At 36.5% G+C, this 14,489-nt stretch overlaps 1 protein-coding gene across 2 annotated transcripts in view; it reads left to right on the top strand.

Moving 5' to 3' along the window:
• The window catches only part of LOC123309347 (heparan-alpha-glucosaminide N-acetyltransferase-like), a 52,582-nt gene extending 40,397 nt beyond the window's left edge, over nucleotides 1–12,185 (top strand). For both annotated transcript variants that reach the window (XM_044892431.1, XM_044892438.1), the window contains exons 9-10: nucleotides 11,322–11,508; nucleotides 11,797–12,185. In XM_044892431.1, the coding sequence (XP_044748366.1) occupies nucleotides 11,322–11,508; nucleotides 11,797–12,097 (488 nt within the window). In that variant the 3' untranslated portion in view covers nucleotides 12,098–12,185. The remainder of the gene's footprint in view (nucleotides 1–11,321; nucleotides 11,509–11,796) is intronic.
• Nucleotides 12,186–14,489: the final 2,304 nt, after the last annotated feature.

Here is a 14,489-nt window from a genome sequence, read left to right as displayed (position 1 = left end):
TTTACATCGTTATAAACCAATTGACAGAGCGCAAAGTGAGATAGATTGCTCTACATCATCCCTTGCAGTCTTCCTCAGTTTGCCAGCATGCCGTTCCAGTTCTTTTAGAGTTCAATGACTGTGATCTGTCTAACGCTAGTTGTTCCCAGTTATGAATGGCATTATCTGATTTCAGGGATTGATGCAGTATATCCTTAAACCGCTTATACTGGCCTCCTGGTTTCCGAGCTCTCTCTGTGAATTCGCCATACAGAGCTATTTTGGGGAGTATTGTGTCTTGCATCCTCAAAATGTGGCCGCTCCAATGAGTCGGACACTCGTAACTTGAGAGTCAATACTATCGATTCTTATACAACTCGCGCGCTGCAAGACTTCCGCATTTGAAACTTTGTGGAACCATCTGATGTGCATTTTTTGTCTAAGATGACGTTGTTGCGTTTGTTCCAGCTGTTTAATATGTCGCCTGTAGGGCGTTTAGCTGTCGCCGTAAAGAAGCGTTGGAAGGACCACTGCTTTGTAAACAGCAGTGTCTTGTTCTTCAGATTTTGGAACACTCTGTCCTTTAGCTTCCAGAATGCCCGTGATGCCAAATTGATACGGTTTTGTATTTCCGTGTCCAGGTTAGCCCTAGTATTTATGAAGCTTCCCAAGTATTTGAACCGCTAGACCTATTCTAGAGTTTCATCCTTCAGGCTGATATGTGTTTGAAGGCTTTGTGGCGGACTTTGGTTTTGTAGATCCTCTGGGCTGCTAGCGATAAGTGCACAGTCTTCTGCATATTGAAGTTTCGTGATAAACTTTGAACGGGTTTTTGCTCTGAGGCGCCCCAAGTTAAATAGGCCTCCATCAAATCTGAATCTTATTCCAACACCTCTTACAGGCATACTCATGTGAGCAATTATCGAGACAGCTATGGCGAAAATATTGAATAGTAAAGGCGCTAACACGCAGTCTTGTTTTATTTCAGAGTTGGTTAAGAAATGGTCGGTTGTAGAGCCATTATGATGTATTCTCGCAGTGTTGTTGGTATGAAGGCTTTTACACTCTGCTAAGAATTTTTCGGATATTCCAAGGCGTCCCATGATTTTCCATAGCGTTTTCCAATTCACCGAATCGAAGGCCAAACTTAAATCGATATAGCCTGTATAGATCCTTGATTGCTGTTCACGAGCCTTCTCTTGCAGCTATCGCAGTGTAAAAATTAGGTCAACCGTACCTTTATTGAGCCGAACGCCGCACTTGGATTCGGGTAATAGCTTTTTTAAGAGTGGATTCAGACGATTAGCCATAATGTTTGAGATAATTTTACCGGCCACACTAAGCAACTCACAAGTCACCACCATATCTGTATCATAAAATAAGGTTCCGATCTGACGTGCACAATGTCAATGTCCGTTTCAGGGGAAGGCTCACAATACCATCTCACTCAAAAGAGCTATTCAAACGCTCATTCTCTTATAACGTCGCAAAATGTTTGAACGGCTTCCCCCTAGATTACACGAGCATTGCTTCATCTTATTCTAAAAGGAGATTCAGAGGGATGGTGCTGGAAATTCTGAGTGGATACGCAGGTTGATAATAAGACTGAAATCAGGATACTCATTCATAATTATAGTATATGGGTATAACTCCGCACGAAAAGTTTTGTTTTAAGTTTTGTTTTTTGTTTCTTTTTATAATTAGTTCAAAATAATTCCTTTTTTTAATTTTTGTGGTAATATGTTGGCATAATTGTGATTAAATTATTGAGTTCATGTAGGGTTAGTTGAACAGACGTTCTGGGTATGTAATACTCGGAACGAACTGAACCTCGCCCTCTATAAATGTTGGAATAGATGTTGAAACTTATTTTGTTCAATAAAAGACCTTTATTATTATTATTATTATATGCCCCTGTAATTGTTGCAATTTGACGGATCGCCTTTGTTCTTATAGAGGTTGATAACTGAGTCTTGTGGCACATCTCCTTGTTCCCAGATCATGAGGAATAGTGTTAGGATACTTTTAATAATGTCTTCATCTAGGGCTTTGAATATCTCCACTGGAACGCCGTCTAGGCCAGGTGACTTATTATTTTTCATATTTTTCATCGCACTTATGATTTCCGACATTGAAATTTCGTCATCAAGCGATGTCATCCGACTATAAACGGGGAGCTGGTCTTAAACGGATAAATCTGATTCGTTATTTTGATTCAAGACCTGAAAGTAATGCTCCTTCCATCTTTCGAGAATTTTTCTATCATCAGTTAGGATAACTCTATGAGCATCTCTTATAGTATAGTTAGCTTTTCTGCTTGGACCATAAATACTTCTAAAAGCTTCGAAAAAACGCCTGTAGACATGGTTATCGGCGTAAGCTTGTATTTCCCTAGCTTTTTGTCTCCACCAGCTATCCTTGATTTTTCTGATTTCTTGACGGACCTCGCCTTTTATATTCATAAGACTGTTTTGGGCTGCAACATCGCCAGGCTTGTTAGTTGCTATTTTCATTTACTTGTGTTTCGGCTCCAAAAAGGGAGCGATATAGTTGTGCTGTCGTCGAACCAGTCTGGGGATTTTCGGGAGCGTTCTGTGAGTATTCCTTTGGCTGTATTTGAAAAAATGATTTGAAGCGGAGTCAATAACTCTCGATGTCGTCGTTATAATTCGGTGGTGTTAGACTATCTTTGACGGCAGCTGTGAATCTTTCTGTTATAAAAGGGTTTTGTAGTTTGGAGATTTGGTATTTTGGGGCATTGAGATCTTCATTCTCGAGATTACCAGCCTATTATCAGTCCAGCATTCCAGATCTGTTCTGGGTTTAGTGACCAACACCTCTTTGAGATCTTTTCTTCTCACGATTACATAGTCGAAGGTATGCCAATGCCATGAGCGCGTATGGCGCCAGGTCCCTCTTGAATTGGATCTTGTAATAAACTCGGTGTTCAAACACAGACTGCACAAAGAGCCAGCAGACCTTCTCCGTTCGAATTGATGCTATCAGTGCTGTGTTTCCCTATTATTCCTGGCCACAGTTCTGAGTCTTGACATCTACCCACTCTGGCGTTAAAGTCTCCAAGGAGAATAATTCGTTTCCGTTTTGGGATTTTACTTAATGTAGCAACGAGTGTTTCTTAGAAAGTGTCCTTTAAGTTGTCAGAGGAGTTCAAAGTGGGTGCGTATAATTGCAATGATGTTCACAAACGTGTTATTTGCTGCAGGAGAGCGTAGGGTCATTAAACGTTCTGAGATGCCAAGTGGTTTTTCGGTTAGTTTGGCACCCAGGTCGTTTCTAATGGCAAAGCCTACGCCATGTTGTCTGATTTCGCCTTCCGGCAAGCCCTTCCAGGAAATAGTGTACGCTTGTTCTACTAAGCTACCTTCGTCCGAAAAACTTATCTCAAGTGGCTTAAAGCAACTACTGCAATGGATGTTCGATGATTCTCTCGCTCAGGAACCTTCTCCGGGATATCCGAATAGGAGAACATTTTACCCACCCGGATACTAATTTTGTTGTACAATGTTTAGGCTAGGTAGGGGAGACTGGGGAGGGTTGATACGTTTTTTGGAATTTTTATTCTGGAAACTGAATTATATGAAGAAGCAGGACTTTTCTTATATTATATAATTCTTCAATTAATCGTTCAACAAAATAAATATAGAAGTCACAAAACATAAACATCTTATTCTGTACAGAACGTTGAACACAAAAACATGCAAACTGTCTCAAGCCTCCCCACATATGGGAGGATTGATACGATGTACTGGGAGAGTAATCGAGAGGATTATTCAGCTCAGTAGGTAGGTCAGCAATGATACTGGCTTGCTTTGGTCCCATAGGTGTAGAAAAATCAGGAAATTGTCAGTTAGTCACTTCCACACAAGAAAAGTCGGCCTCGTTAAATACATGGGGATTGTACGGTTTTTAAAAATCCCTTTGATATGTTGGATGGTGAAGACGCCTTCATGTAGGCCTATCCAACTAGCTACGGAATATTTTTTGAAGATGATACATGTATAAGGCCTCCCCACGACAAATGTCTCAAACCTCCCTGAAAGCAATTTTTAAAGTCATTTATGTTTTCATCTTATACCCATATATTTTGAGAAGCGAATAAAACTGTAAATTGAGTAGTTTTATGCATATTTCCCAATGAAATGTTTGTTTATGCCGAAGAATTAATGCATGATCATAAAACCCTTAGGTAACTTGAGTAAAAACTTACAATTTCTCACCTCAAAACACTCTTCGTTGAATATTTCACAAACAAACTACTGTTAGCCTTACAGATTAACGTCACGCAATGCCCTCTGCCAAAGAATAGTGTTCACTAGTATAATACTTTTGAAAACGGCTACAGATCGCGGATATAAGCCTGTATCAAGCCTCCCCATGTATCAATGCTCCCTAGTCTCCCCTAATTGTGGGAAACAGAGTTATACCGCTCACGTTCGGTCGTCAGAGCCTCGTTAGTCAAAACAGGGTGCACCGCAAGTAGGTGAGGTTGGTATTTGAGAGGAGAGGCTATAAAACGCATCCTTCCCCCTTACACCCTACAGGAAAGTAGATTTTAAAGTTCAGCAGCGAGTGGAAATAAATAGGTACTAGTGATATAGATATAGAGATAATTTAGCCGGCAGTTGCTCATATAAAATATTCAATATAAAAAAATATTCCGTTAGGATATATCATCTGTGATGAATCAAGATGCCATATGGATTCGGTAAGAATGTTTTCACTTTTCAACAAATAAATAAAATGCTCGGCTTCCATTGCGATCTCTTCTCGGCACAAGAATTCATAGCAAATTTGTACTTATATTCTTTTTCAAAATTTATTAGTTGATTTTTTCTGAAAGGTTTAAAATAAGCATAGGAAAAATACCTTAATGAAAAAGCCGTATAAGAAAAAAAATAAGGCAGTTCATAAACTGACCCATAAAATTGCTCCGAATTCTTCACAGAAATTGTTCGAAGTGATCACCATTCGTTTGGTTGGCACAAAGTCTTGTCCGGCGTAATATCAAGTGGTTACATGCAGCAACTATCACATCAGTTTGCCCACGAATAATTTCACAATTCACAAGCATTTTCAATGCGTTCGAGAACACATTATTTAAATACTTTCGAAAGTGGGGTTGTGCTTCATCCAGTAACAACCACATTCTCTGTCGAATATTGAGAGAAACATCTTCTAGTAATCCTGACAAATTGTTCTGGAGAAAATGGACAAAGTCTTCACCTGACATTCGTGGTGGTAGAAAAAATGGCCCAATAAGCATTCAACACAGGAGTCCGATCCAGACATACAAGGAAAACCTTTGCTGTTCTTCTGATAGCGTGTGGATTTCTGTAGACCATACATGGGTATTGTGGAAATTGTTTACTCCACTTCTTGTGACTTCGTCAATAAACAGAATGAATGTTGTTAGACATTGGTGATTGAAAAGCCACAGGCAGAATTCTTTTCTTCGAGGATGGTCTTCTGGTTGGAGTGCTTCAACTTTCTCGAAATGGTAGGGTAGGGGTACAATTCATCTTAGTGTCTTTCTAACTCTACTGTGCCTTACTCCGGCGACCCCGGCTATTGATCTAGTACTTATTGGTTGTTCTTCAACTTCAACTATGTCCAGAATCTGCTCCTCGATTTATGCCATTTGCGATGTTACAGTCCTGCCAACATTTGCTCCCCGGGATTAGTGCAAACGTCCAGTATCCCTACATCACTGCACCAAGTTTATGAACATCCGAGGAGTTTGGTGATTTATTAACGGAAATCGTCTTCTGTGCAACCTGCACGCCGCACTGGCACTCTGTTTGGATTCACCATAAATTAAAATCATGTCAACAAGTTCATTGTTTGAGTAAACGTGAGGCATTTTTCAACTACCTTGCGATACTCCGAAAATTCACAAAAATCATACGTTGACTCTGACGGTTTCCAGTATACTGACCTTTCGCCTGCACAAGCCTACGCATAAAGGTATGGTTTCGGTAGTGCGTCGAATGCATGCAGTGGCTGCAGAATGTGACTACCCAATGCAATTACCAAGCATGCGAAGCACTACCGAAACAATACCTAGAGTAGGCATGCAGATCCGGAGCGGGAATTTCTCAGATTTTCGAGTAACTTTGGTTTCGAAATACTCAGCCCTGGTGAATATTTTATATAAACAATTTTTGGTAACATGACTTATTTTGAGGAGTTTTATTACCTGTTAAAAAAGAGAACACCGTGTATATTGTTGTGTAAGTTTAAATAAATAATCTTAATCAGTCGGACGTTTCAAGAAAGTGAAGGAAACGTTACATTGGTGTTATTCAACTTCGGTCGAATTAAATAAATATATTCGGCTATTTGAAGTTCATTCCAGTGACCACAGGACTACAGAACGCGATGGAAACATAGGCGGTAATGGACTTTTTGAGTTAGATGAACGAAAGAATGGAATAAAATTCTAGAAATTAAATGAGGAAATGGACGAGAAATTTTGTGAGTTAAATGAACAAATGGAAGACAATTCTCGAAAGTTAAATGAGAAAATTGACTAGAACTCTTTTAAGTTAAACGAACAAATGAAAAAAAATTGAATGAAAAAATTTAACTAGATCGAGACGAATTGTAATGATGTGGTGAGTCAACTTACAGATAAATTGGATAAAAAACCGGAAACTATAACCGAAAAATTCAATAAAGTGAACGAGATGTTCGATATAGTGAGTGAAAAATTTGACGAAATTGATGAAAAATTTGGCAAAGTTTATGATGAAGTTAACGGAAAGATTGAAGAAATGGCAGGAATAATCCCAAATCAATAGATTCCCTGAATATAATGTCAAATAAAAAGAAATTATGGCTTCATCACCCTAGAGCACTATGAGAGCGGAAAATGATACCGAAGGTAGTAGAATGAAAATCAAGTCTACAAGTTTTGATGAAAAAATACCCTGGTCGGCATATCAAAAACAGTTTGAAGCTGCTGCGCTGATGAACAATTGGAACGAAAAACGGACGAACGAAAAAGCCACGGCATTAATAATAGCGCTACGAGAAGAGGCACTCAACATTCTGCAAACGATGCCAGACAGTCAACACGAATAAAGAACCGAGTGCACAAAACAGAGGGAATAATTTCCAGGATTTTGATGCCGATGTGGCGAGTTTAATCAGGCTGGCTTATCCATCTGCTCCAGATAGCTTTCTCGAACAGCTATCAATGCAGACATTCGTGGATGGAATCAGGTATAGTGAAATACAACGAGCCCTGAGACTAGCACGGCCTAGAACCACAGATGATGCTTTAGCCCAGACCTTGAAAATTGAGATGGCGAAGCAAGCATAGCATGAAAGACACCTTCATGTAAGACAAGTCCAAGAAGCAGTCATCAAGAGTAATCAAGACTCCTCAGGGGCCTTGTTTCTTCTTCATCTGAGAATCGAGCTGTCATTGAGTAGACTTCATTTTAACAAAGAAAACTCTATGTTTCATAACCTAGTTTCTAGAACTTCTGCTAGCCTTTTGTTCAAAAGTTTGTATAACGATTGAAAGAGAATTTTGAATTTTTTCCTTTTTTTACATGAGTGATCAATTCGAGAATAAGATGTTTTGGATTTGAAGTTTTATTGTTGGATGTTGTTACGAACTTGTAGCTGTGTATTTGTTGCTGATATCAATCACATGGTTGATCACAAGCACTATGCACAATACTCACAGCGCTGCTTGAAGATTAAGCTTAGAAATGATATATTATTCTCTGAGCAATTTCTCATTCTATCTGGAGTTGGGTTCACCCCTGTCTGCGCTACTATTCCTATGTTTCATAAATGATATAGGAAAATATATCAAAGGAATGTACTATACTATCGGGTTTTATAGGAGTCTATAGAATCCTATAAAAACCCTACAGTACATTTCACATCCGAGTCGACAAATCTGATAGGATATTGAAGGAAGTCTATTTTTATTGTTCGCGCACGATCTCAAATTGTTCAGGGCTTAGAACATAGAATATCAGGAAGGAGCTTTTTCGAATAAATGTGACGGGAATTGTGCGACGGAAACGGCCATATTGGTCTTCCAAGTTCTGATTTGAAAATTGGCAGACTTGGAAGTCAAATGATTCTGTTATCTGTGGCCAAATGAACAAAGTGATGTTTTAACTTAATTTTGGTAATTTGGATTCTTGAAATTTGCTGGAAATAAGGATTTTGGATATTTTATCGTGAATAATTCATAGGTAGGTGATTTTTTAAGCTGAATATCAGGTATTAATTATGAGTTTCTGAATTTCATGACATAACAAGGTTATCCCATGACAATATCACTCCATGGGCGTAGGTGATGTTAAGTCATAGACCTTAATACCATAAAGTATATAGCCAAGCAGTGTTAGGCGGGGTGAATTTCCGCTTTGATTATCAATTTGAACGAGCGTTAAAAAGCTTCTGACTTTACGTCAGTGCTTTCCTAATTTTTTTGATTAATCAGAATCAACTGACTATTGAAGTTAGTTTTTTGGAAACTTCATTGTTCTACGCCACTGTTGAAACGGAAATATATGTCGCCCATATTTCTCCTCTATTCCGGTCAAATTGAAATGAGCAATATGCTCCTTCCTGTTATTCTATATTCTAAGGTTCAGGGTCATAAGAAGCATTCAAGATTGTCTTTCATTGCAAGAAGATCTTTATAATGTTGAAAAGTGGTGTGTAGACAACGAAATATGATTAAATATCGGTAAATTCAGTGTAATGAGATTCTACGGAATTAAGTCTCACATTCAGTACGATTAAATGTTAAATAATGTCAAACTGAGCTCAAGCCTAATTGATCTGGAAATACACCTCGACAATGAACTGAATTATATTCAGCAATCTTCATTATAACACGGAAAGCTATGAGGATGCTATAGGATTCATTAAGGGGAAGTAGTACAAGTAGGTATATACGATTCGATATCAAGCCGATCGATATTGGTTGCTTCACGAATGCTACCCCAAATACGAAAATGCTATGAAAATCTTTGCATTATATGAACGTTTGAATCGCCGATGTCACCTCATCGTTATGTTTATCGAAATATGTCGAAAGACCGTCGAAAAATGATTGTGAAAACAAGTTTTATTGACACTAAAGTTCAAGTTTTTTTTTTTCTCATGGAAAATTAAAAAAAAAAGAGACGGGGTGACATCAAGACGTCCTTTAACTTCAATTTAAAAAAAATCAAGGCTTCACTTAAGAAATTGAAAGCGTAAATTAGGAAATAGTGTATGCCGTTTTTGAATGGAGATTCATCATCATTGTAATGTTTGGAATGTTAATTCCAGTATTAATTATAGAAAATTGTCTTTCGTAACTTAAACTTTTATTCTGTAAATAAGATATACAAATACTCTTCGCCATGTGGTTCAATTTGATACTCATTGTGGTTTCGTTAATTGGCACATGAAATACGAGAATCTTATTCTATTGTGCATGAAGAAATTTTCAGTCATGAGCAATCGAGAAGAATTTGAGTTTATTGTAGAATATATTACAATCGATCATCATCATCAACATCAGTAGTATGTTCACCGTATTATTATGAAGTTCACAAAAACAATATTGTAGACGTGCAACGAAAATTCTTGAGATGGGTTGCTTACAAAATGGGTGTTCGCGAGAACTCAATAAATTATGACTTTTCACACAAATCCCTATCACTGAATACACTATTTATAAGAAGGAATAATTTTGATAAAATGTTTATTCATAAATTACTCAATAATTACATTGAATATGAATACTTACTTCTAAGATAAAACTGAATGCGAAAAGTGTATCCCTTAGACATAGAGATCTCTTTAATTTGTTGAGTGATCGCATTCATATTCAGTATATTCAATAAATGATAACGGGAATTTGGAATTTTCAAAAGGCGTATACTTTAATTCTAAAACATCTATAACTTTGCCAACGTTTCGGACATTGTTTGTCTTTTCTCAAGGCTGCAATAATACAAATATATTGAATCAGGTACTCATCTAGACGAACAGACCTTACTCTCACCTCGTTATAACTCTCATTGTTTATCTCATCTGTCCTATATTAGTAACAACAATCAGTGAGCTGGTAAATCTGTTCTTTCCCAACAAGTGGTCTCAGCAGTTCACAACACATTAAAAAACTATACAAAACATAACATTTTAAAAAACAATAAAAGCTGATGAAGCACAAAATCTGATTGATATCATGAATTAAATGTAAGTTAAAAATTGCTGGCTGAAAGTATCACGGCAATTAAATAGTAAGAAGATGGTGAAAAACAACTACAGTTTATTTTTGAATGAACTCCCCCCTAAGTATCCCTATCGTGTGAACTGCTAAGACCACTTGTTGGGAAAGAACCGAGAACAGATTTACCAGCTCACTGATTATTGTTATTGACATAGGATAGATGAGATAAACAATGAACAATTAACCTTTGATCGAAAACACAAAACCGAAATTCATTGCCGAGATTATATTTTTAAGAGATATAACGAGGTTCGTCTAGATGAGTAGGTACCTGATTTAATATATTTGTATTATTGCAGCCTTGAGAAAGGAAAAATAATGTCCGAAAAGTTGGCAAAGTTATAGATGTTTTCAAATTAAAGTATACGCCTTTTGAAAGATCTCTTTAATGTCTAAAATATCTCTACTAACAATGCCATAAACAATCCTATCGAACGAGCGATAGAAGGGGAAAATGCAGCAGATATTGATCTATTCGAGATGTCTTTACGAACTTGTCAACTGTTGTTTTTTTTTTTACTGGATTCAAAAAATTTTTGATTTTCTGTATCATCATAATTATGTAATTTTGTAAATCATGGAAAATCTCCTTTGTCGTTTGTAATGAATGAATAAATGAATAAATTCTATTCAATCTATTGAAACACGAAGCGTTCCGCTACATTGTAGCTTCTTCCAATGTTTTATCGAACCTCTACCTAACTGAAAAAATTCAACATAAGAAAACTGCTGTTTAGACTTGTTTTCATTGTCTTTCTTAATCTTCGAGTGAACTCCTCCATCAATTCACTCTTCATCTTACTCTTACTTTATGATCGATCAATCATCAGTATATTATTATTATTACGCAAAGATACAGAGAGTTTAGGCAGAGCCTATATAAACACAAAAAATTAATACAAAGTGAAAAAAATACATATGTGATTCAAGTACTATATTGCTGATCATGAACTTTTCTAAAATCAAAAAGGAACCACGAATGAGTTTTATGCGCTGGGAGTCTTTCTGTTAACCTTATTGAAAGAATGGCAAACTCTCATCTCAATTCATGATATATTTACAGGTTGCCTCAACGCAATATTCCATACATTCATCGGGGTACAGGCTGGAGTAATATTATTGATTCATAAGGATCATAATTCCAGGCTTGCCCACTGGATCTCTTGGTCACTGGCTTGCTTCGTTTTAGGAGGAGCTCTGTGTGGTTTTTCTAGAGATGACGGTTGGATCCCAATCAACAAGAATCTCTGGTAAGATTAGTTCACTACAATTCTTTTGATAAGAAATAATTGTTTCAAAGGTCAGGATCGTATTCACATTGAAAATCGATGGGGAATACAAGAGTATAATAAGTTATAGAATATGCAGTTGAAACAATGAAGTTGCTACTACCTATCTTATATAAGCGGGAGTACCAAAAACTAAAAAATATTTTTTTTATAATCATATATTATGATAATAGACTAAAAATGTATTTCAAAAAATATATATTTTCTAGTTCTGCGTATAAATTTTCTTATAAATCATATTTTTTTCAGGTCATTATCCTTCGTTTTAATAATGTCGCATGTGGCTTTTCTCATCTTGGCCGTCTGTTATGTATTGATCGACATGAAGAACTATTGGGGAGGGCAGCCTTTCTTCTACGCCGGAATGAACTCAATCTTGATGTACATCGGTCATCAAATGACAGGAAATTTTTTTCCATTCGTCTGGTTGACAAATGACTATGACATGCAATCTCGTTTCCTGCTTCTTTTACAGAATGTCACAGCAACTGCCATCTGGATGTATATTGCTTACTATTTATACAAAATCAAATATTTCTTCACCGTATGAAAATTGACCGAAATGTCCTCTTTTTATTATTTACAATAAATGAAATGAGAAAGTTTTTATCGAAATTAAAAAAATTATCGAATGAAAATTTGGCAAGTTTTTCTTATGCGCAACCTCAACACATTTATTATCAATATGCCTGGCTGCAGAGTGAATTTCGTATTTTGCTCAATTTGTCATATTGAGTATTTTCATTAGAACTCGAAATTAACGTTCATGCCTGTTATATTGACACTCTAAAGGAGTTCTTGCAAGGTTTAATTTCTGCTATTCTTTCCGCGAGATAACAAACTCACCCAAGCAAGAGAGTAGAACTGCTTCATATGCACTTTTATACCCAGAGCGTCAAAGGTATGGAGAGCAGCCTCCATAGTCCAGGTTCCGCAACACCCTGCCACCGGACGCTTTCCCGGAGGATTTTGACCTAGAACCTCCATTTTGGCGGATCATTAGGCCACTCCAATCTTCTAAATTGTGAAGGACAAACAAACGCGTCATTACGCGTTTTCGTTGTTCGACTGGTACAAGTGGTATTTTAGTTCTTCAAGAACTCCAAGAATATTTATTTGGCATTCTATAATAGATTTACGAAATGTAAGTTGATATAAGACTTTTGAGATTATAAATATCATCATCATATATCAAAATTTCTGAATCAACTACCAATTTTCTTTTAGTGAAAACAAAGAATGCCCATTTCATTGAAATTTCGATAACAAATCGAGAAGTTGCCGACGTTATTCCCAGAAAATAAGCAAGATTGAAGGTTTTGATCCACATACACCATTCAAGAAACACATATATGTTTCAGTCACGATGGAATATGGTGATATTGTGGTTTTCCTAGTTTCTACAAACAGCTTTCACACTCAATCAGCAAATGAAAGCATTCTGAGATTAGCAACCTACAAATACAATAGCTTTCTCTTTATCTAGAGGTTACGCTATAAAATATATAGAACAAAATGTTCGGGGAAAGAATTTCACAAAAGGGTCGGCACAGATCAATTGGTCCACATGTAGAAAACGGAATTATGACCAACCTGTGATAAAATGCTGCTATAGAGATTGTAAAATCATTGTATAAAGACCAGTGGTCTTTATTTAATGATCACGCCTAAACGGGGAGGTACTCCATTTGGGGTCTTGACGATGGCAAACTGACTAGTTCAATTCAGACCGTAACACTTGTTGATAATCATATCAGCATATCATGATATGCATCTGAATTTCTCTGTTTCCTCGGCCTCCACAATCAACAAACGTAATTATTCACTTTCTGCTAAAATACTGTGCGACTTGCAGTGGCGTAGCTTGTCTTAGAGGGGCCCTGTATCAAAATGTGTTGAGGGGCCCTAAGGAAAGGTGAAGTAAAAATAAAAGTAGCAAAAAATGTTCGATTAGTATCGAAATGATTATATGTACTTATAATCAAAAGTTCTAACTCATACTTGGTGCTGGGAGCGAAATAATACACAAACAAATAACATACAAAAAATATAAAATAATATACAAACAAATAATATACAAACAACATAAAATGATAAACAAACAAATAATAAACAAAAAATACAAAAAATTAAAGATACGCTTTTCTAGCATTTATTTCAGCAAATCTATTTATCAAATCAGCCATGATGACGATTTCAGTTTTTAAGTTATTCCCCCTCTATTGACAATAACGACATGTCTGACAGCCGTTCCTGTTCCATACTTAGAATATAGAATAACAGGAAGGAGCATATTGCTCATTTCAATTTGACCGGAATAGAGGAGGAATATGGCCGACTTATATTTCCGTTTCAACAGTGGAGTAGGACAATGAAGTTTCCAAAAAACCAACTTCAATAGTCAGTTGATTGTGATTAATCAAAAAAATTAGGAAAGCACTGACGTAAAGTCAAAAGCTTTTTCAAGCTCGTTCAAATTGATAATCAAAGCGGAAATTCACCCCGCCTAACACTGCTTGGTTAAATACTTAATTGTATTATTATAAGGTCTATGACTTAACATCACCTACGCCCATGGAGTGTTATTGTCATAGGATAACCTTGTTATGTCATGAAATTCAGAGACTTACAATTAATACCTGATATTCAGCTTAAAAAATCACCTACCTATGATGTGTAACACTGGAATTTTCATTTTTTAATGTTGAGCAATAGCCACAAGCAGCACAAGTAACCATGTTTTCCGATTTTGTAATATGATACAGGAATACTAAAAAGGATTATAACACTGACTTTACTAGATTAAATACCAAATATTCACGATAAAATATCCAAAATCCTTATTTCCAGCCAATTTCAGGAATCCAAATTACCAAAATTAAGTTGAAACATCACTTTGTTCATTTGACTTCCAAGTCTGCCACTTTTCAAATCAAAATTTG

Source organism: Coccinella septempunctata, chromosome 1 (assembly GCF_907165205.1).
Source record: "Coccinella septempunctata chromosome 1, icCocSept1.1, whole genome shotgun sequence".
In the NCBI taxonomy this organism is placed as follows: Eukaryota; Metazoa; Arthropoda; class Insecta; order Coleoptera; family Coccinellidae; genus Coccinella; species Coccinella septempunctata.
The sequence above is the reverse complement of the archived record's forward strand: the minus strand, read 5'-3'. Positions and strand labels throughout refer to the sequence as shown.